Raw genomic sequence first — 25005 nt, 5'->3', positions numbered from 1 at the left:
CTTTAGAATATCTTCACATGGTATTAGAGCTATGCTCTTGTAAAGAGTATCCTGCAGATATATTGTGGAGGCTTGGTTTTGTGTGAGGTATATGAACAACACGTAAATAATTCATGTCTCAGACTTCTTCTTCTTGGGCTCCCATGATGTCTCATCAAGCTTCTCCATCACTGGAGGCCCTAAGGAGGCATTATGGACTCCACGAGAAAGACGACAACCCACCTTCACTTTCACCTTCTTTTTCTTCTTATGTTCTCGATTTTAGTTAGATGATAGAGGAGTTTGAAGAGTACTTGTGTATCATGTATAGTTGAGCTTACACCTCTCCTAACAACTTTGCTACTATATTGGAACTAGTTGGTGAGTTTGGCTACCTCTCCAATTAAGGAGAACATATGATATTTGGGATCATTGGCGAACCATCTTCCTTATCTCCACCAGGCTCAGTGTCAGGTTCATGTAACCCCTTTGAGTTACATAAATCAAAATGCTTCCTTATTTCTCCTTTTGGAGTGCGGTGTTGGCCGAGGTGTGGAGCAATTATTTAATTTAATAGAAAATAAATGGGAATGAAAGAATTAATCAATGCACGATGATGTTGGATTACGAATGAGGAGTGAATTAATGAGTGAGAGAGAGTAAAACGCTCTAAGTGATCACACTGAATAATGCCACACTCACACATTGCCTTATCGGCTGCTCTAGACACTGCTCGGTAACGCATTTTCATTATTCATATTTTTCGGGGCTCGACGGTTTGATCTCCTTACGAGCTTTAACTGAGGTCCCGATTCGTGCCTAATACGTAGAAGCTCAGGATTTTGGAAAGGTTTGGGCGTGCTCGTACAACGGAAGGAGAGCTGTACGATCTTGGAGAGGCACATGGAAGAAAAACAGACGAAGACCATCAGAAAGCGCGGCACTCACAGACAACGGGTCGCTGCAGACATCAATTCCAGGGTAGGGTCACTTCCCTATCTGTACGCTAGCTGTAGGTATCTCTTATTTTGTACATCGAATAGATTGGAGCTATTACTTTCACTGTGTAGCCTGCAGTTCGTGCCGTGTTGTCCAATTAAGCCACAGCAAAGACACCATAGCATATAGGGCAAAATGACGAAGAATAATTGGAAAACTTAACTATCCGTGTACTTGTAATATATTTCTGCTGGAAGGAATCGTAGCCAGGGAGATGTCCCAAACAGGGAAAATTCCCTGATATGCAAGTACGGCGACACCATAGCATTTAGGGCAAAATGACGAAGAATAATTGGAAAACTTAATTATCCGTGTTCTTGTAATATATTTCTGCTGGAAGGAATCGTAGCCAGGGAGATGTCCCAAACAGGGAAAAGTCCCTGATATGCAAGTACGGCTACTAGTAATTCATATGAGTTGAGGATAGAGAGGATGGAGAGCTTGAGAGTGGAGGAAGGGTGGAGATAGGGTGAAGGAGAGTTTGAGGGAGTGGGGGTAGAGAGCTTGAGGAGAAAGAGTTTGAGAATAGAGAGCTTGAAATTTGAATCAGGAGAGAGAGAGAGAGAGAGAGAGAGAGAGAGAGAGAGAGAGAGAGAGAGATGATATATTAACGTCTATAGAAGTCCAAAATGATTTGTGAGACCATGAGTTATAATTATCTGTGTGATGGCACAACTCTTTGAAAAAAGAACAATAAACAAAAATGTAATAAACAATACAAGTAGACTAAGGGCTATAAGTAAAGAGAGCTCTAGTTGACCGGTAAAGAGTTCGGGTTGATACGATCTCATGGGGACATAGAAGGCTTGGCTCTAGCATGGGCAATTATCTCTTGTATCTATTTGTGGAAGTGACGTCGGGGCTTGTATCGGGGTCTTGGATGCTTGGAGCGGTCAAGCTCGATGGGTCGATCAATCAATATCCCTCATGTATGCATAGAAGATTGGGGCTATAGTTGCATTGAAACTATTTAGGGTCTTACCAAATTTTTGTCTATATATAGGCAACTTGCCCTCCCACTCTCATTATTCATCATTGATCCTTCGTGATCAGCCAACCCTCCTTATTTTCTTATCTCCTGCTACCGTCTGGCGTCCACACTCACGCATAGAGCTACGTGTTAGGTTTGATTGTTGCAGCCTCATACCTTCATCCATTGTAGTCACATTGCTTGTTCTCTCTCTTGCGTTTTTTCTTTGTCTCCTACTCTTCATGTTCACTTTCCTCTTTCTGTTGTGCACTCTCACATGTTACATGTGGGAGCCGGAGATCTTGAAGATGAGTGTGCTATCCATGATGAAACTTGTCGGGCACCATATTTACGTGTTGTAGCCCTTGCATTTGTCATCAAACATGATAGGACGGCTTGCTTCCAATTCTTTAGGCTGCACTTACTATTACAGATTTGCATTTTGAATTGAGCGGCATTCTTATTGCACTCAGGTAACTTTTGATAGACTGGCCGGCCACTAAATAGCTTGGGCAGCACACTTGCTAGAGGTAGCTTGCGTTTTCTGCAAGCGGCTCCTCCTTGCATCTATGTTTTCTTGTGCAACATTTCTCTAGTGTTGGGCAGCTTCTATTGGACCTAGGCAACACTATTTTTTGCACCTAGGCGGAGGTTGGGTGGCATCTTTGCAGGCCGGGCGACGGCTCTTCTTTGCTGGGTGGCTAGTTTATAGGCGGATATAATCATTTGTCTGCTTGTATTAGTTTGGTTGGTCTTTTTTGATGAGGGCAACTTATTCTTGATGTTGGGTGGTCTCTTTGTCAGGCTTGATGCAGGGCAGATTTGCATTTAGTGTAGGCCTTATGCTTTTGGGTACTCTTGATGTGATATTAGCCCTTGGATTGGTTGTATTTACATGTTGAAGACTTGTATTCATATGCATTTATTGCTTTTTCTCTCTGCTCAGCCTCCGGTTGTGTCTCTCACCTTGGATACTCCTTGTCTACACTATTGTGGATATATCTTTGGTTGACCTGTAGCTCGATGGACCTTGTACATGTGCAGCACATCCTAGTGGCAACATCTTCTTTGTTTTCTTGCATGTACTTTATTGAAGAACATCTATGACCGATGTGTATGCTTTGGGTGATCGTGTGGTTTGGGATGATTCAAACTGACCACCATCCTATCCCTCTTTCCCACCATATTCTTCCGGGGCTTCTTGGTGCACAGATCGGATGCCGTATGCGTGTGTAGTGAGTGCCAGAAGGTCCCCAAGAACAAAAGAACTCTACTTTTGCACAAAAAACAAGAGAGAAGACTTGCACGACATGAAGCAAAAGACTAATTGGGTATAATCTCCCCCCATGCCTTGTGTCAGCGCTCCATAAAGTATGTATTTGATATATTATTCATCTCCAAGCTAAAAAAATAGCCCAATTTACAATTAGCACTCTTTAGCTTTTATGTTTGCTTTTGTCCCACTAAAGAATTAAAGCGATTGGGCGCCCAAAGAGTCGGACTGTGCCCAAATACAATGTCCAATAATAAATATTTAAATTGTGCGTCCATGCGCATACAAAATAATAAATAAATATCAAGCACTTCAATAAATAATCGCGTCAAAATAAATATTGGCGCCACGCCTAAGATGCGTGCCGATCAAAGTGATAATTTCTTCTAAATAACTTGAATACACGCTATCGCCCAGTGCTTCCCAACGCCACCGCTGCTTGCTCTACACATCAACTGAAGCATTCACAATTGTTAGAAAATAATAAAATTAAACCGACAAAAGTGAATACCTAGCAGTCTTCAGCTACAAAATAAATAAATTGGTTAGAACTCAATTCTAACCTTAATTTATTACGAGTGCGCACTCTAAACTCATAAACGTCCATTAATTTAAATATGTATTTTGCGAAATCACACGCTATGGAATCACCCACTTGCACATTAAATTAACAAGACGCTCGAAAAGGACAGGAGTTTCCATTGACTTTTCGCACAAGGAATCCACCTTGTGTATGAGCCCCGGCAACAAATATAATTTTAAGGAATCCACCACAAAACCTCACGGAATCCATCGTGGAATATGCCTCCATGCATCACTTCTAGTCCCTGAATGGCATTGATGGCATCTCCTGATCCTATCCTTTTTACTGGCATTTGACAAGCTAGATGGGTATGAACTATCCTTTATGGTAGTACCGCATGGAGTGTCTCCTCGACGACTTTGACCTTTGGGATTTTGCTACTCTCTCTCTACCCCGACCTATTGTGGATCCTCATGATGATGTGACCACAGATTTGACAGCTTTATGGGATTGGTTGAGTGCCAGAGCTTGCTTTTTTCTCTTTTTAAGTTGTATAGATTCTGTCCTCATGTGCATGCTAGACATATCCGCACCACTGTAGAGGTTTGGAGGAGGTTGACATCTCTCTTCCAGATCCAATCATTTGGGCATTGATTATCTCGAGTTGAAGCTACAATAGCTTTTTGTCGCTAGTATATTTTTCTATGATGAGGGATCACTTCCACAGGATGGAGAAGCTTCGGAATGAACTTGCATCCCTTGGTAAAGACATTTCTTTGGAGGACCTAGCAGTGACACTTCTCTCACACCTTCCATCATCAACATATGATGTGTTCTATATCAATCTTCTCACTTCTTGTAGCTAGGAGACTCTCACTTGGGAGGAGCTAGTTCCATCGGTGCTTGATCAGGATGCGCCATAGTGAGACAGATTCTTGTGGAGCCCGTGTGCATGGCGGTGCTTATGCGGCCTTATCTCCATATACAGGACAAGCCAAGTAGAAGATAGAGAAGAGGAAGCAATTGGAGTCATGTGAATTTGCTACAGATTTTGTGGAGAAGTGTAGAGGATATCCCATAGGTTCTCATTGTGGGAAGACCTTGCACCCTAAAGAGAAGTGCTGGAGGATTTACCCTCACCTTCATTTGGGGGCACAAGATGGATCTTCATTAGAGCCTTCGTCCATCTCTACTTTGTTACCCAATATTACTACTGTATCCGTGTTTCTACACATTTATTGGGGGGTGGAGCCTTCTTTGATTGTCTCGTCTTCTGAGTAGCCTTGGTTGATTGATAGTGGTGTATCGAGTCCTATGACTTCCCTAGGTGATTTATTACAGGATCTCTGTTCGTCAGAGGGCATCATCATTGTTGGCGACATTTCTTTGGTGGCTCTTTGTGGTGTTGGCACCTTGCCTCTATTGTTTGATCATCCATCGAGCTTTGTTTCAGAGGCCCTACATGTTCCTGACTTGGACTTCCCTCTCCTCTCAAGTGATGGCCTTCCTTGACTTTGAACTCGTGTTGTCTTCACCAAGTTGGGTGTCTTTGTCGAGGATTTTTCTACAAGAGCCACTTTTGTGACAGGTTGGCAGGAGGGGGACTATCTATGCTCCATTCTCCTTCCCTTGGGCAGGGCCATTTGAGGCAACTTTCTATAGGTACAATCATTCTCGATTGTGTACTATTTACTCCACAAGCTCCATTCCATCCCCCATCATCTTCTCTGGTGATTCCCTCGTACCTCCCCTCTTAGAAAGGGATGATATTGGTGATGCGGCTGTGGATTCCTTGGACCTTTGTGTTTCAAAGGGGGTTCGCAAGATCGTGAGAAGTTTCTTCGGGGTTTCCAGTCTACTTTGGGCCTTTCCTTTATGTGGCTACCCCTTTTCTTCATCATTGAGCCACCATCCCTTGCCGCTTGGCCCTTGGTCCGTGTTATTTCTATGCAGCTTATGGTCCCTTTTATAATTCCTTGCTATTGTCTCATAGTTGGGTTAGAGGCTTGACTCACCCAGGGCAGCCATTTTAGATGGCTGTCCCGCATTAGGTTTGAGCTAATTTTACCTTGTTGCTTGCCTTTACCTTTATACTTTGAAAGCATAGCTACATCACTTGATCTCATAGCCATATTCTCTGAAGTTTGTTCCTCTTGCAATAAGAGGCCAGCTGTGCATCTTTGGAGTCCCATCTCCTTTGTTCGGCTGTACGAGGAATGGGGGAAGCAAGTTGTCCCCTAGCACCTCTTTGAGGCGTTTGAGGAGCAATCTCCCTTAGTCTAGTCAAGTCACTGGTTACTTAATCTAAAACCAACCCTCCTTTTTGGATAGGGTGGTAAATAACCTGATTTAACACTAATTATAGCAAGCATAAAATTCACATAAACTGAAAATGCATGCTTTACCACTTTGATCTTGGACAACGGATAGTCTATTGGTCCCAAAAGTAGCGCCCCTTGTAATATTTCTTTAACTTTTATCACAAATGGATGGAGTATAACTAAGATTCTCTGACCTCTCCACTAATCCAAATGCTTCTTGTTGTCATAAATGACCAACAAATCTCCAAACCAATTTGCCCCTTGGTTTGCTTAGGGTTTGGCCTTCACCTTATGCCTTGAAAGACAAATTCATCTCCAAATTTGATATTGACTAGCTGGCCTCTTGAATCTCCCTGAAATTCCTCAATTTTAGTTGTTGAAATTCAAGTTCTAAGCCCTCAATTCTAAGCATGTATCTCGAGGTGACAGTTAAACCCTAATATTTGCTATAAATTAGGGTTTACAACATAGATTAACTAAAATCTCTTTCTCTGATGGCTCAAAGTGTTGGAAAATGCTGAAATAACTTGAGAAATGGCTAGGGAATGAGAGAGAATGCTATAGAGAGAGAAATTTCAGAGTTTCATTGCGAGAAACACTAAAAAGCTATTGTTGCCTTGCTCAAATAGCCATGGAAGCTGTTATCTATAGCTTAGGACCATTGGAAAGATTGTTATCCCTCTTGTATGCTATCATTTGCATCAGAAGAACTTTGGACTGTTGTCACTTGCTCTTGGAGGGCTCTAAACTGCTTTCACATGCTATAGGACTGAGCCTTGGTGGCTGCAAATCACATCAACAGCCTCTCCTTGCTCTCTAACAGCCTCCTCTCTCACAGTGGTTGAAATAGACTTCCACCAGCCCCTAAAAACGTTTTTCCCACTTGCATGGGCAAGTTTTGCTAGGTGGCAGTCTTCTAATTCCACTTTTAAGCATTATCTAGCTTATTAAATTAAATTTTTAGAATATTAATTTTGAAAATTAATTTTATAATTATTCTAGTGCTCAAAAAATTAATTCCACCAGCCAATAATTAAATTGGCTAGGCCAATTTGTCTTCCAAGTATCCTTGAGTAGTTATTAGCCCTTAGATTGGCATTGATTAATTAATTAATACCTGTTCTCTAATGTCACCACTGATATTAGTGACCAATAAATTGGTCTAGGCCAAAATTTGACACTGGGTACCACCTAGTACTTGTGAAGTATAACTTATTATAACTTTTATATTTGGTATCAATTGATATCTCGAGATTTTAGGTCCCACAGTGTGAAATAATTGGCTTGCACCTCATGTGAAAGTCACATTAGCACATTTGATTAACTTTTAATCAAATGCTAAGCATAGCAATAAAATTTCATGTCCTCATGATAGACCACCCCCTTGAAATCTTTGCAATCGTCCTCAATTGCACTACATTGTGCCAAAGGAAAAGCATACTACATTGGAATTTCCATAAGGTATCATAGTCACACAACATTGGCCATTGTTGTCCAATCATGCCATATGCCCCAAATATGTTGAAAATTTCCAGCCAACATATATATAACATAAAATTGAAAATTAGTTGAGAAATGTTGCTAGAAACCCATTAGATACATCCATAACTTATGTTTCTCAACTGTTTTGACTTTAGAACCACAATAAAGCACATTTTTAGCATAAATCGTGGCTGAAACTCTCAATGGCATTTAGTCACATGTTGCTATCCATGGAGCCAGATGCAAAAGTATAGTTTTAGTGCTGGATGAAACTCATACTCATTTGCATACATCTCGTACTGACTAGTACAATGAGTAGTGACCTGATGGGTAGACATACTGTCAGCATAGTACCTTGGATGCATGCTGAATATATCCGAGATCCACTACATACGAGAGTTATCCACAACTAGTGGAGTAAAAGTGCTACCTTCCCCTTGAGCATTAGGCAATGCTCTGGTCCCTTACTCTTCTGAATTCAACTGAGTCTAAACTAGAGTCGGCTCCAACTGAAAGGCATCTTGGTAAAGTTGCATCAACGGAGGATGGTCTGCCAAGTCATCCTCTTCTATCCACTTTGCATCTATTGGTGAAACAATACTGAAGCTTCACCAGGAAGCTTATGGAAACTTTACCTCTAACTTTACTTGCCTCGAAACCTCCATTGGGAGGCCTTTCTTTCCCTTAAGATTGCAATGCTTTATACTTTCACATTGCTGTAATTCCAAATTAACTTATATGCAAAATTGCATCCAGTTGAGTAGCCCCCCCACGTGTATCTGACATCCTAGGAGCACTAGATTACATGCATTACTAGTTTCATTTTTCCTCATGACCGACACTATACGGATAATTTGCATAACCAACATTAATACCATGAGTCCCAAACATCGTGGGCTGCATATATGCATTGCCAAACTTGCCACTTTGTGCCCCAACATCATGGCAACATTTTTATATACAGGGTTATGCATATTACTAGCCATACCCGAATACATTGGGCCTTACACATCGTGCATTGTCTCAAGAACCATGTTTCTAGTGGAGCCCCTAGATGTAGATAGTATCCTAGAGTTTGCGAATGCAAGCTGGGATACAAAGGTACAAGATGGAATCACTTGCAAGGTCCAAGTAGATTTTGTTGTCTATAAGTATACGGTTGCCGCTCAAAATTTCATCATGACATTTTTGTCTAGAAGATGACACCGTGTTTGTGGAAAATTGGTACCACTAGACTAAGACATGAGGGAGTTTTTCGAAAATATATTATAAGATATTGATGTTTGGTTGGATGGTAAACTTTTGATCATTATGAAGGTAGGGTCAATGTGCACATTACGACAATTGAGGATGGACTTGGACAATGATGTCACTAATCTTGTGGTGGAGGGACTTGCTTGATTTGTTGCGTACCATAAGTTGTGCCATACATCCTTGTATGGGATCCCTGACTCACCATAGCATAGAAACTAGTGCCACCACCAAAGTACCATGGCTGCCCCATCATTGCATGCATACCCTGCTGTCCAAAACCCATTGGATTGGCACTACCAAGTAGGCCTTGCATATGCATCAATTGCCCCACCATCATCATTTGCTTATGCTCACTACTCACATTTGGAACATCATGCTGCTATATTGGCTCTTCCTTCAATTCATCTTGCTGTCCTGAAGCTCTTGAAGACAATTTTCTCTTCTTGCCTTTGTTGCCCTCCTTTAAGGTTTAAAAGCACATGAATTGAGGACCATTTGCCAATTGCATAAACATTTCAATTGTTGTCCTCAGTTGATCTTCAAATTTCTTTTCCTCTTGCTGGTCATCATTTTCAAAAGTCCTAGAACCACATTTTGGTTTAAACCAACATTATCAGCTTGTTGTCCATGCTATGAACTTGTTCCAAAATCAGGCATTGCATTTTCCTCAACACTTTGCGAATTTTCAGATCAAGAGGCATCATACTTACTTGATTCCATTGCACTATTTGAAGACATTCTTGTTGTAACGCTGAATTGAATATAATTTCAACACTAGAGAGCAAATCTTGTAACCTTCAATTAGGTATCTTAGGTCCACCAATTCAAGAGAGTTGATGGTATCCCAGTGATGGAACTATGAAATTAGCCTTCCTTCTCGGATAGGGTAATAAATAACCTCATTTAACACTAATTACAAGCAGCTTAAATTCACATAAACTGAAAATGCACACTTTACCACTTTAATCTTGGACAATGGACAGTCTGTTGGCCCCAAAACTGGTGCTCCTTACAGTATTTTTAAAACTTTTATTGCAAATGGATGGAGTATAACTAATATCCTCTTATCTCCTCTGCTAATCCAAATACCCCTTTGCTGTCATAAATGACCAGCAAGTCTCCAAACTAAATTGCCCCTTAGTTTGTTAGCCTTTACCTTGCTCCTTGAAAGATAAATTCATCCCCAAATCTAATATTGATCGACTGGCCTCTTGAATCTCCTTAAAATTCCTCAATTTCAGGTGCTGGAATTCAAGTCTTAGGCACTCAATTTTGAGCATACATCTCAAGAGTGGCTATCAAATTCTAATTTTTGTTGTAAATTAGGATTTACAGCAGAGATTAAATGAAATCTCTTCCTTTGATAGCTTAAAGTGTTGGAAAATGTTGAGATAACTTAAGAGATGGTCGGGGCATGAGAGAGAATGCTATAGAGAGAAATTTCAGAGTTTCATCGCAAGAAACACTAAAAAGCTACTATGGCCGTGGTTAAACAGCCATGGAAGCTATCACCTATAGCTTAGGACCACCAGAAAGACTGCTACCCCCTCATGTATACAATTATCTACACCAAAAAACCTTGGGTTGCTGTCACTTGCTCCTCGAGGGCTCCAAACTGCTCTCACATGCTGTAGGATTGATCCTTGGTTGCTGCAAATCACATTAATAGCCTCTTCTTACTCTCTAACAGTTTTCTTTTCTCTCACAATGGCTCGAATAGACTTCCACCAGCCTCTAAAAAGGAAGGCCAAGTGGTAGCTTTCTAATCCCATTTTTTAGCATTATCTAGCTTATTAAATTAATTCAAAAATTAATTTAGTAAATAATTCTAGTGCTAAAAAAACTAATTCCACCAGTCAATAATTAAGTTGGCTTTGCCAATTTGTCTTCCAGGTATGCCTGAGCAATTATTAGCCCTTAGACATGCATTGATTAATTAATTAGCGCCTAGTCTCTAATGTCACTATTAACATTAGTGTCTAATAAATTGGTCTAGGCCAAAATCTAACATCAGGTACCACCTAGTACCTGTCAGCTTTTGCCTTTGGCACCGATTGATATCTCGGGGTCCTAGGTTCCACACTGTGAAATAATTGACGTGCACCTCACATGTGCAAGTCACATTAGCACATTTGATTAACTTTTAATCAAATGCTAAGCACAAAAATAAAATTTCATCTCCTCATGACATAATCCCAAATATCTTTAGCAACCAATAGATTGCGTTCTATGAAACTCCACAAGGAGTAATTGGTGCCATCCAATTTGTCCTCTTCAGTAAGTACTAAGGATGCCCAAAGTATTGCCGTGATCATGGTGACCTTGTTGTGCCATTGCTGCGATAAAATGCACAAAATCTGCAAACACATAATTCCAAGCTAAAGTGTGAATTGTACTCCCATGAGTATTGAAACCCCAACATAAGATAGAGAATGCAATCTCAAATCTGTCCCAAAACTTTCTCAAAACAAATTTGGCCAAAAATGCCTTGTAAAGCATGCCAAATTTGCACAAAATAGCAATGCTTTGATGTACTTCGGAATACTTGTTTAAAAAATTGTATTTCAGCAATTTAATGCTGTAAATTCCCAAATTTGCATCAATTGTTGTGCCCAAACTGTACCAATCAACAAATAAATGTTGTACTTGCACTTATTTTTTGCCTTGGGATGCATGAAACAAAAGCCCCAAATTTTCTTGAAGAAATTTTAAGAAATTGAAGAAATTTCGTGCTTACAACCTTAAAATTGATGAATTGTTGCCTCCAGGTGTGGATTGATAGCATCTAGCAACTTCACAACACCTTGGGATGTGTGCTAGACCAAAAAATCACAAAATCCCCAAATTTCTTGTGAAAATGTAGATGAAATTGCATGATCTCGGTGTTTTTGATGATGATTCATGCCAAGGACCTCAAATTAGGCAAAAGTCCTAAATTTTCTATTCCTCAAGAGGTGTGTTGGAAAGTTTGAGATGGATTGTGAATGACAGGTAAGCCCCAGCAGGGCATGAAGTTGGCATAGGCGGTGCAAAGGGTGGAGCTAGTGGGTGGCGTGCGGGGTGGATTGGGCAAGGTGGGGCACAATTAGCAGGCAGGCAGTGACAATTCAGGCAGGGCAGGCAGCAGTGTGACGCATGGAGTAAGGGATAGAATGCTGGCAGTTGCTGCGCAAGGTAGGGCGCAGATGGGCAGAGGCAACACACATGACAGAGGCAGCAATAGACTAGGACTAGAGGCATTGGCGGGCAATGAGGTGGCAAGACAGAGTTGGCGTAGATGGGCTTGTTATGCAAAGTGCAGTGTGACAGTGTGGCAGACTCCTCCCTCTCCTTCCCCTTGTGGTACAACTTGTGCTATCAAGTGGAGTACTAAATGAGCGTGCTCTCTCTAGATGTTACTATTGAATGTGAGTACTAAATGAAAGCAGAACGAAGGTTGAAGGTTGATCTAACCAACCTTTCACACGCTAAGTAGAGTTAAATTGACTAACTCTAGAACCTAGTGTCACCACTTTAAAGTCTTAAGACACCTTGTGTCCACACCACACTTTGATAGTTAAGTAAGTGTCCACACACCACACAAATTACATCAGGCACTACTAAGAATTGGCAAATTCTAATAAAAAAGCGAAAAGCTAATGTTGGGGAAGGCCCCTTATTTCAAAGTTGGGACATGTAAGCAAGGAAAGAAGCAGCAATTGTACTTTGTTGGTTCTTTTATGTAGAGGACATTCCTCATTGGAAGGTGAGGAGTGCTTACTTTCTAGACATGGTGAGGGCAATTGGAAATGTTGGGCCAAGCTTCAAGGTCCCTCGGGTCTTCATACCATTGCTTGTGCACTAAAGAATTGGATGATGAGGTCAAATGTGTGCAAAGAGATTTGCTTGAGCTCAGAGAGAAGTGGAAAAAAATATGTTTGGAACATTGTTTGTGATGGATGGTTTGATACATGTGGTCAACCATTATCAATGTAATGGTTTCATGCATGTTTGGTTCTACCCTCTTGCGATCAATTGACAAATGGTGAGTATAACTTAGGAGAGTATATCTTTGGAATTCTTAAGAGTATCATTCTTGATGTGGGGCCTCAAAATGTAGTCTAAGTGTGCATGGATAATGCAACCGATTGTGTTTGTGTTGGGTAGTTGGTTGAGCAAGAGTGACCAACTATTTTTTACACCTATTCAAGATGCCGTTGCTTTGATTTGTTGTTTGAGGATATCGGAGAACTTTCTTGGGTGAAGCTTGTTTTCAAAGAAGTTGTGAAAGCAGTGACATTTGTCACACATAAAGTGTAGTTTTTGCTTTGTAGAGAAAGCTCAATTCAAACAAATTGCTTAAATCAACATAGACTCGGTTTGCATATATGTGTATCCTTTTAACAAACATGTTGGATTCGGATAATAGAGTCTTCAATGGATTGCGTTGCATGGTCATTAGTGATGACTATTGCCGAAAGAAATTGAGTACATTGTCAAGGATTTGGAGGTTTCATTTATTGTCTTGGGTTTTCATTTTGGACCAATGTCAAGATGATTGCGAAGCTATAGCCTATTTGCTCCAATTTTAAAGATTTTGTCTTGCTAATAGAGAGGGTGCCTCCATGGGGTTGATGTATGAGCTCATTGATCACATGATAGAAAAGATTGAAAGTCTTGAAGGTATTGAATAATTAATGCTTCCAAGTTGCAACAAGACAAGGCACTTTGTGTAGACTAATGGAACATGATGCACTCTCCATTGCATACTACTGCTTTTTGTGCTCCATCCTATTTGGGGAGCAAAGAATCGTGAGAGTGACAAGGGGGCCAGTAAGGGTTGAATGGATGTGGTTGAGTGTGTTACAAACTATGAATGATGCAAGTGCTTAGGGGGAGTTGTACGATGAATTATTGGAAACATTTAAGTCCAAGTCGGGTGTGGTTGCATGTCCTATTGCAAAGGATGAGAAAAGGATGCATCAAGGTTTAAAATGGTGGGAAACTTTTGGGGTAGAGATGCAAGATTTGCAACTGTTTTGGCACTTAAAATATTAATTCAAGGTACTTGTGCTTCACTGTGTGAGAGAAATTGGAGCTTTTTTTCTCTCATTCATACGAAGAAAAGGAACGAACTTAAGCCAAAGAATGCAAGAAAGCTTGTTTTTGTACATACCAATTTGTGTCTCATAAGAAAGTTGAAAAAAAGAGGATTTGAGAAGGTAGAAGTGACGTTAGAAATGCTAAACAAGGAAAAAGATGATGAAAGGCTGCTTCCTTTGCAAGAAATGAGAGAGGAAGATGATGAAAATTCAGTTCCTATGATAGTAGGTGCATCCAATGCTGGAGCCTGGTACCTCTAGAGTGTCACAAGATGAGGTGGAGGATGAGGAGAATGATGAGCTTCAGCCTGGAGATGAAAACGAGTCATCTCGAGTAGCAGCACAAGTCTACAATCTTGAATCTTGACCCTTGCTCTTTAATCTCTTGAGTTGTCTAGAGTCTAGAGTACTATGATGCATTACGAGTGATGACATTTTGTGATCTTAGTGGGCTGGTTATAATTTATGAGTCGTGAGTTGTGTCATTTTGTGATCTTAGTGGGCTGATTATAATCACAAAATTCATATAGTTCCCTTGTCAAATTTCAATGTCTTTTATGCTTCTTTTTCTAAGTGTAAGCTTTGTTGGAATGTTTACATTTCATATTAAAGTCCAGGTTATCATTCTTATGTTTTTCTAGTTTTTAAAGAAAAAAAATTAGGGCAATGTATGATTCAGCCCCTGGGTTTGAATCATACTACAGTCATACTTTAATACCCCTGGGTTTGAATCATACTACAGTCATACTTTAATACCTGTACATGTATGGACATATGAAATGTATGTTATCAACCATGCCTCAAATCTTTATTACAAAATTGAGTAGAAATTTGTACAAGCATTGGCTTCAAGAACCCAAGTGTGGACCAACACTCGACTCCAATTCCTCCAAGACGCCTCGGTGTTTGAATTGGGATCGCTCTTCTACACCATATCCTTGTTTGATTAGTTTTCAGTGTAATGTGCCATGAACACCCTGGATCATAGATCTCTTGAAGACTCTAGTTCACAGGCTAGACTTCTCTTTGGTGCTCCTTGCAGCAAGCATGAACAAAAGGACAGAGGAAGATAGTGTTTGCTGATCATGATCTTCACCACAATGCCTTGATCATGCCCTTGATGCCTTTGTAGTCTGTCCTAGTCGCCTTTATGATTTATCCCTTTTGGGAAAATGTGCATCTGATACACAAATTAATACAGCTTGATATTTTTCTTCTCTAATGTGAGGAACCACATGCTTTTATTCTAATATCACAAAGCTTTTAATGTTTACGCTTTAGGGAAAGACGCCTCATCTAATTATTAGAACAAGCCATGATTTGTTGCTCATGGCCTTGAACAATATGATTTGCTATCACTTTTACCTATGTCGCCATCCACATGTCTCTCTTGCCATGTCATCTGCCTATCCTTGTCTCATTACTTGCTTGACATATGAGTATGTGCATATGGATGGTGCTGAGGTGAAACTAGCCTTCCTTTTATTGAAGGACGGTGAGGTGAAACTAGCTTCCTTTTACAAAAAGGTGATGGAACCTTGAATAATTGAGAGTTACAACAAGCAATTAAAGCATAAAACAAAGGATAACTTCAAAGTTCAACACTCTACCACTTTAGGCTAGATTGCCCTCAAGAAAATGAGACTGGGTGACACTTGATTGTTCCCAAAAACATTGGTGCCCCTTGTGATATTTCTTTCCATGATAATCCAAGATCTTGTTTACAACCAAGAGAATGACCAAGTCCTTGGGAAGTTGAAGGCCTTGCCACAAACTTGAGATACGCCCTCAAATCTCCACTTCCTCTATTGAAGGAGTCAATCTGTTTCAAAATTTGGAATATCTTGTTCTTTTTTGTAACTAGCTACATTTAAATTGCCTCTTGGTTTCACAACCAGGGAGGCCCGAATTGAATCTTCTGGAGTTGCATGCAAATCTTTATTGTAGTAGACCTCTAGAAACCCATCGAATCTGTTGTCCATTGACTGAATTTGCAGCCACAACCTTCATAGAACACTGAGGCATGCATGCACACATCCTAGTGCAGCCATGGAGACCCTAATCCTCACTGGTTATAGACTAGCATCAGTAAATTCCCAATCAGCAGCACCTTAGGTTCAAATTGAGGCTTAAATATCACTTTTCACCTCCAGATCTAGCATGAACCTGGTAGGATGTGAGAGAGAGAGCAGGAGAGAGAAAATTCTGCATGTCCAGCCCTCTAAAGCAGCGATTATCTTCAATTTGAAGCCTGGTATAGTGACCAGCTTCATTAATCCTCAATTCGCCCCTTGTTTTTGAACACTTAGGGAGCCAAATTGAGTCTTCAACAATTGTATGTAGGTCTCCATTGCTGTAGATGACTTAATCCCTTCAAATCTGTTATTAAACTTCAGATTTGCAACAACAATTTTCCTTGTACCTTTCTTGTACTTGTGAAGCAACATTTGTTCTGGTGCCAACAAATCTTGAAGCCCATTAGCATTTGTGAAGTCTTGGCTCCTAATTTGGGGTCGTTGTAGGAATAGGTCTATGATACTTTGCAAGATTAGTCACACGAAACATTGAATGCATCTTTCAATGAGATGGTAGTTCCAACTTATAAGTCACATCACTTAGCTTCTTTGTAATGCAGAGAGGCTCCTTTGTAGGTGCTAGCTTAGGTGAAAACTGCCCAAATTGCTTAAAATGCTGCTTTTGGATCTTGAGGGTTCCACTCTCTGTTACAGCTTCCCCTCACATCTAAGGGTTGGAGTCATCTTATTGACAGCTATGCGGTGCAAGATCATGCTTGACGTATCAATCTCGACTTCCAGCTTCAAGAGTTTTCCATTAGGATCTATGCCCAATAATTGGAAACCCCGTACTCAAATTAGCAACCATAAATTGAGTATGTACAATTGTTAGAGGGGTGAACCCATTCCCATTGGTTTGAGCGGCATGCAATGATTCGTCACTGGTGGTGATTCTCCAAGCTCAAATTAAAGGCTTGCAACGATAGTTGACCAAGATGCGCACTTCCCAGTTTCCATTTGTGCCTATAGCCTTGAGGATGTTGCCTCTTTGATTCTAGCTTTATCCCTTTAAAGAAGAAAAGAAGGAATGTGATGAGACCAACATTGATTCATGGTCGGCTAAGTGGATGGCTTATTTTGATTTGTATCAGTTCAATGACTCTTAGCATATTGGACATATTTAAATCATGTTACAAGGGAAGGCGTTGTCAGAAGTGGGTTCATTGATGGAAGCATCGAAGACAGCAGTAATAGATAATACAACACAAGAGAATAGAGGAATAGAAAAAAACAAAAGAACACTGCAAAGGAAGAACTCAAAGATATGCTTAGGAAATCAAGTCCATATACCAAACATGAGACGATTGTGTACAATATTGAGTCACTGGCTACGTGCGTATTAACACTAGTTCTCTCTCTCCAATAGGACTTACATTGGGAATTTGCAAGTGATGACTGACTTGAGGAGGAGGGAGTCTCAAATAAATAGGTATAAAATAATGCCATAAAAAGATTAGGTTGGCCAGTATCATGCACCAGTCAGCGAGCAATAAATAGCCAAATCCATAAGAAAAATGACAATAAAAAATACCTAAATTATCTACAATGCCTAGCCCACAATTGCACATGCTTGGAATCACTTATGAGTTGACTAAACTGCTAACACCCTCTCTCAAATCATGGGTGATCTAATACGATACAATGATACATATAATAAGACCATCAATACCCAAGCAGTGGGTGATCAAGCCACCACCAAGATGCCTTGGAGAGAACCAGATGTCGATGTCGATCAAACTAGCTCTTGAAAATAGAGAAGAATCATAGTAGCTCTCTGTGTCTGTCAACAATGCCTCATAGAAGCATACATGACCATTGCATTAGAAATGCCTTTAAGCATACGTATAGATGGATTCCCCACCTTGGGCAAGACCACCAAAGTGTCTCGTCATGTGAGCTTGGACTAGGAGCCAATCCTGCTCTTTGTCAAGTAACAACCCATCATGAACCTTGAAAATCAATCTTAGCTCTAGGGTTTCAAAACCTGCGAGACTTCAGTGAATGCGTTAGGGAAGTCTCTCTTTGGATCTAGTGCATACGTATACCAATGAAGGTCACCTACCCCATCTCACCACCTTTCACACAACTCTCTCTAGTATAGGAGAGTTGGGAGGGATGATCGTATCACCTGTACTAGAAAGTAGTAGGAGGCGTAGCCAGGTCCTTTCTTCGGTTTGAAGAAGAGGACCCCTTTCACGCCTTGGCCAGAGGATTCGAGTCCGAATTGGAGAATGATGACTTCTCGGAAGAGTCAATACCTATCGAGAATAGCCCCACCAGCCAAAGTAAAGACATATCCATTGGTAGATTTCCTAGTGTTAAGATTTCTTGCCATGTCCAAATTGCAAAATCCTTGCAACTCTAGTGTACCCTTTCCATAGCATATACACTTTTCTTGTGTACCTTTTAAGTATTTGAAGATACATTTCACTGCTTCCCAATGTGGTTTGCCAGGGTTAGACATGAATCTACTAATAACTCCCACTGCATGAGCAATGTCAGGGTGAGTTGCGACCATGGCATACATCAAAGATCCACAAGTGGATGCATAAGGTATGCCCTTCATAGCACTAGCAACTGCATCATCTTTTGGGCAATCAGTTTTACTAAGCTTTGTATGTGACGGTAAAGGCACACCAAGAGGCTCAGCATCAGCCATATTAAACTTGTCAAGTACTTTGCTAATGTACTTGTCCTATGAGAGAAACAATAAGTGCTGCGCTCTCTCTCTTTTAATGCGCATGCCCAAAATATGTTCAGTTGCTCCCAAATCTTTCATTGACAAGGTTGAACTCAGCTGCCTTTTAAGAGCATTCAAAGTAGTGTTATGCTTTCCTGCAATCAGTATGTCACCCACATATGAGACCAGCACAATAAGGCTTACATCATCAGCCCTTTTAGTGTATAAGCAGTTATCTGTATGATTGCGTTTAAATCCATGGCTAAGCATAAAAGTATCAAACTTTTATACCACTGTCTAGGGGCTTGTTTCAGCCCATATAAGCTGCATTTCAGCTTATAAACCAAATGCTCTTTCCCTAGAATAGCAAACCAAATAAGTTGCATTTCAACTTACAAACCAAATGCTCTTTCCTTAGTATAGCAAAACCTTTGGGTTGTTTCACGTACAACTCTTCATCCAGGTCACCATGAAGAAAAGCAGTCTTCACATCCATTTGATCCAAGTCTAAATCCAAGGATGCAGTAAGAGCAAACAAAACACAGAGCGTAGTCATCTTGACCATTGGTGAATAAACCTCGTGGAAGTCTATCCCTTCCTTTTGTGTATAACCCTTAGCAACCAAACGTGCCTTGTACTGGGGCTTCCCATCAATGCATTTCACCTTGTAAACCCATTTGTTAGGGATAGCTTTCCTATCCTTGGGCAAAGGTACAAGCTCCCATGTGTTATTTGCATACAAAGACTTCATCTCTTCTTGTATAGCAAGCTCCCACTTTCTCTTTTTTTCCCATGACAATGCCTCTCTAAATGTCAGAGGCTCACCTTCATCAATCAATAAAATGCAATCCAAAGATGGTTGAAACCTCTGTGGCTGCTTTCTGACACATGTAGACCTTCTTACCCAAATCTTCTGTTAGGCAATGGACTTACATCCTCAGGTATGTGCACATCATCACCCGGTGGCTGATTTTCAGTATTTTCTTGCTGCTGTAACTTGTTTTCAGCATGTTCTTCTTGATGTCCTATTCCATCCTGTGCATCTATTTGCTGTCCATTATCTTCTGACTGTAGTAGTATAGGTTGCTGCTCATTTTCAACATCACAAGGAACAGAATCTTCAGCTAATGGCTGGCTGTTCATGCTGAAATTTGACCTTCTTTTTGTCAAGGTCACCCTGTGTAGCACGTTTTAGCAACTTTGCTTCATTGAATACTACGTCTCGGTTGCGTACTATCTTTCTACCTTGAGGAAGCCTGTTATGAGAACATGTATTTTTGAAACCTCACTTAACTTGTGGATTAATTTTTAATTACATGATTAAGTAAATGTTGCACATGTGAGGTGCAATTGGGGTTAGAGTAAATTTACGAGCTCAAGACCCGAGAAAATCATGGGATGTCAAAGGCAAAAGTTGCTATAAGTTATGTTGCATAGGTACTTGGTGGTATCTGGTGTCAATTGTAGATCTAGGTCATTCATTTGGCCATAAGTGTTAGTTGGTGACACTAGAGATGTGGCGTTTAATGGTACCTAATGTCGATCTAATGGTCAAAGATGGCACAAAGAGACTTGGGAGTGGAAGATGCCTAGGCAATTTAATTATTGGCTAGTCAGACTATTTTATGGGCACCGAAATAATTATTAGATTAATTTTCAGTAATTAAAGGCTGAAAATTAATATTTAATGATGGATAATGTTGGAAAACCCATTTGGGAAGACTGCCACTTGGCAAACTTGCCCATACAGGCTGGTAAAAGATTGAAGAAGAGGAAAAACGAGATAATTCTTGCTGCAGCAAATGTGGGATGGCCAACCTATTTTCAGCCCTATTGCAGCCAGCCACGAGTGAGTTTTGAGGAGGCGATTGCAGATTCGGACCCTCCACAGTTAGGCGATTGCATCCAAGTACAAGGTGACAACTGATTTGGATGTCTCAGTTATATGTGATAACATTTAATGCTGTTGTGGTAGGGAAGCAGCTGCATTTGATTGATTTTCAATCATTCTTCATGACAAAACTCTAAATTTTCTCGCTCTACAGCTTTCTCTCTCATCTCCTAGCCATTTCATAGCTTTGCTCTGAAGATCTCAGCATTTGGACCCTTGGAGGCTGAGAAATTACAAATTTCTCTGCTGTAAATCCTAATTTACAGCAGAAATTACGGTTTAGCAGCAGCATCGGGAAGCGTGCTAGAAATTGGAAGCTCCAAGACTTGGATTTTTCAGGGTTGAAGGTGAATTTAAGCTAAATTCAGGTGGAGGACTAGCCAACCATTGAATTTGGGGCATTTCCATCATCTATGAAGTGGGTGAAGGCCAATTAAGTGCCTGAATCAAGGGGCAAATCAGATTGAAGACTTGCTGGTCACTTTGGACAACAAGGGGAGTTTGGATTGCGTAGGGGATCGGGAGAATCCCATTGTAAATCAACTTCTTCTTCAATAAAGCTAAAGAAATACCGAAAGGGGCGCTAATTTTGGGGTCAATTGGGTGTGCATTGTCCAAGATTAGTAGGAAAATTTGTATTTTCAGATTTGCATTTATTGTTTGCCGCTATAATTAAGTTGTAATCAGGGATTAACACCCATCCACGGAAGGAAGGTTGGTTTCAAAGCCAAACTCTATAACCCATCTCTCCTTCATCTCCATATCTCATGAAGATGCCCTTGATGGATTTCATGTTTAGTTTAGTTCTCTGATCTATAGGAATATGCACAAAGGCATCACAATCAAAAACACGCAAATGGTCATATGAAGCAGGTTTGCGAGACCAAACCTTTTCAGGAATGCTATTTTTCAATGCACGATTGGGAGAGCGATTGCATACATGAGCTGTAGTTTTAAGAGTTTCTCCCCCCAAAACTGGTGTGGGAGATTAGTTGTGGACAGTATGCATCTGACTCTCTCAAAAAGTGTGCGATTATATCTTTCAACCATGCCATTTGATGGAGGATTGTAAGGGGTTGTCAACTCCCTCTTAATGCCATGCATCTCACAAAACTTTTGAACTCATTAGCAACATACTTGCCCCCATTATCCGTTCTTATAGCTTTTGACTTAAGCCCTTTTTATTGCACATACCCAGACTCACTCATGAGCTGACTATAACTACTGACATGCATATGCTTGGTGGGTAGGGACTATTTTTTCCTTATGTGCCAAAATCTGCTCGGGTATCAAAATCTCATCCAACTCCTCAACCTGAGGCTGAATTTCAGTAGATATATTCTTTGACACATCACACCATGAAAAGGCCTCAACAAACTGATGCGAAAGGCATTGTGTATCTGCCAATGTGGAGGTAATTTTAGCCGATATGCCACAATGCTGATCTTCTCCAATACCTAGGAAGGGCCCATAGTATCTCATACTCAACTTCGGATACAATCTTTGTATTCCTTTCATCTTTTTCAACCTTGACTTTTCAAAATGCAGCAATACATAATCACTCTTTGCAAACTGCAAAGTACGTCTGTGGCGATCAGGTGTCCTCTTTTGCTTTTCTTGCGATCTCTAAAGTGCATATTTTATCTTTGCATAGGCTACATCCAAGTTTTCCACATAATGATCAGCCTCAAAGATCTTATCTTTTGTTTGCAGAATAGGTGGTACCTTCTTGCCACCCTCAACCACCTCAAATGGTGCTTTGCTCGTAGAACTATGCACTGTGTTGTTTACAACAAATTTAGTGAAGGGAAAATACGGCTTCCACTGTGTCTTGTGGTTTGAAACATAGCACCTCAAAAGTTCTAACACTGTGGAATTTGCTTCCTCAGACTGACCATCTGTCAGCCGATGAAAGGATGATGAGAATTTCAGCGTGGTACCCATATTCTCAAACAACCCCTTCCAAAATAAACTGGTCATCCAGGGGTCTCGATCACTAATGATCGACTCCGGCATACCATGATACTTAAAGATGTATTGCAAAAACAATCGTGCCATATGATCAGCCTTTATTTTCTTCCTCACCGGAATGAAATGGGCTTGTTTGCTAAACCTGCAAATGATAGTCCATATTTCATCATTCACTGTAGGTGTCTTAGGAAGCTCAAAAATAAAGTCCATTGCAATGCTCTACCAAGGTCAATTTGGAATAGGCAAGGGCTGCAACAAACCCGACATCTTTTACCTATCATGCTTTATCTTTTGGCATACATTGCATGTCTTAATAAATTGTTCTACATCATGCCTCAAAGCTGGCCAATAAAAGAAATGTTGCATTGCCTTGACCGTGGCATCAATACCTCTGTGTTTTAGTGATAACTCTAGGCCTTAACTACTTTGTGACACACAGTTGTCCATGCATAATTAGAAATCCATCTCTTAGCACATAAGTGTTCATGCCTTTGGCCATTGCAAAGCTGATCATAAACATTAGCAAGGTTTGAATCAGCAACATATTGCTCTTTAATGGCATCCAACTTAGTGTGATAAACCATACCGACGGCTGAAATTTGTGGCTTACGTGAGAGTGCATCAGCCACGACATTCTTTTTACCATCAATATGTACAATTTGAAAATGAAACATAGAGAGAAAATTCGCCCATCTCATATGCTTCTCTGATAACTTTGTCTGCGTCAGAAAGTATTTGGAAGTTGGATGGTCTGTTTGCATTGTAAAATCAGCCCCCAACAAATAATGTTTCCACGTAGACAGTGCATGAATTACAACTAAGAGCTCTTTCTTATAGACGTGCAAATTCTTTTCTGCACCGTGGAGAGTTTGGGTCTCATAAGCCACAACTTGGTCGTCATGCATAAGAACAACCCCAATGTTGTTACCACATGCATCACATTGAACTATGAATGACTTCCTTAGATCGGGCAATACAAACATAGGATGTGAAATCATCTTTTCTTTCAACTTTTCAAATGCTGAAATTTCCGCTGTTGTCCATCTAAATGGCACATCCTTTTTCTGCAAGGCATGCAATGGAGATGCGATGCCAGCAAACCCGCATACATACTTCCTGTAGTAAGAACATAAACCCAAGAAGCTGCAGATCTCATGCACATTCCTCAAAGGTAGCCATGATTGTATTGCCTCAATCTTTGTAAGGTCCATGCGAATACCATCAGTCGATACAATATGCCCCAAAAAGTGGATTTCATGCAAAAAGAATTCACTTTTCTTGTCATTGATAACCAACCTATGCTCATGCAATTCATTGAACACAATGTCCAAGTGTTTTCTATGCTCTGCCTCGTTCTTTGAATAGACAATCTTGTCATGAAAGAAAGTGCCCACAAATCCTTTATGTGGCCTGAAGATACAATCCATCATCCGATTAAAAGTGGCAGGAGCATTTGTAAGTCCAAAAGGCATAACAAGAAACTCATACAATTTAAAAGATGTCCTAAAAGTTGTCTTAGGCATATCTTCCGCTCTAATGCACATCTTATGATATCCACTGTTCAAATCTGTACGGCTAAATATGGCTATCCCTTGCAATCTATCCATAACATCATCAATCCGAGGAATTGAAAAGTGATTCTTAATTGTGATCTTGTTCAGAGTATGCTAATCAATGCACATATGCCATGAACCATCATTTTTTTGCACCAAAAGCACTAGAGAACAAAAAGGAGATGAGCTGGGCTGAATTAGCTCTTTTTTTAATAGCTCATTTACCTGACTCATAATCTCCTCCTGTTGGGTTGCACTGGCTCTATAGGGTGGCTTATTAGGTGGGCTACTTCTAGGGATAAGATCTATACCATGATCTTTTGGCCTTTCAGGCTGTAGTTGCCCTGGAAGTGATTGAGAGAAGCAATCAACATATATATTTAGAAATGACATGCGATCCTTCTCTAACTTAGACATGTTCCCAACATTCTCACTCTCATCTTTATCCTTAGTAAAAACCAAGTACGCTGAAAGATGATTTTTCATTAATTTAGAAATGGTAGCTGTAGATACAACAGGGACAGATTAACCTTTCAACTTTACATCAAGTGTGAGTACCTTTTCCTTATGCTGAATAGTGATTTGTTTTGCACAAGAATCAATCACTGCATGCATATGGTGACACCGTGGCATACCAAGCAATACATCACAACCCTCAAGTGGAGCAATGAAAAACTCTTTGCTGTCCACATATCCTTGTATATGCAACCAAAGCTTTCCAATGAGCGGTGTGACGGATTCAGCATGGCCTTTACATGCCATTCCAACTTCCCCTATGGGTTCCATCTCATCCTCTCTGATGTTTAGACACATGGCCATGTCAACAGAGATGAAGTTGGCTCGTGAACCATTATCAAAGAAAATCAGTGCATGCTGATCTCTAATTTTGATCCATGCTCTGCACAACTTAGTAGCATTATCATTGGGCTGATCACTAACAACATTGGGCACCA

The 25005-nt window shown here is 40.4% G+C and overlaps 1 protein-coding gene across 4 annotated transcripts in view; it reads left to right on the top strand.

Moving 5' to 3' along the window:
- The first annotated feature begins 592 nt into the window (after window positions 1–592).
- LOC148019173 (centromere protein O) overlaps window positions 593–25005 on the top strand; it is a 41365-nt gene continuing 16952 nt past the window's right edge. For 3 of the 4 annotated variants that reach the window (XM_087660711.1, XM_087660712.1, XM_087660710.1), the window contains exons 1-2: window positions 656–715; window positions 810–960. In XM_087660711.1, coding sequence (XP_087516837.1) covers window positions 669–715; window positions 810–960 — 198 coding nt within the window. In that variant the 5' untranslated portion in view covers window positions 656–668. Of the gene's footprint in view, window positions 716–809; window positions 961–25005 lie in introns of all 4 variants that reach the window. The other variant, XM_087660714.1, reaches the window with a different exon arrangement.

Source organism: Lygodium microphyllum, chromosome 20 (assembly GCF_053477565.2).
Source record: "Lygodium microphyllum isolate KBCC chromosome 20, Lygodium_microphyllum_v1.1.10, whole genome shotgun sequence".
Taxonomy (NCBI): domain Eukaryota; kingdom Viridiplantae; phylum Streptophyta; class Polypodiopsida; order Schizaeales; family Lygodiaceae; genus Lygodium; species Lygodium microphyllum.
This window is presented reverse-complemented; position numbering and strand designations above follow the sequence as displayed.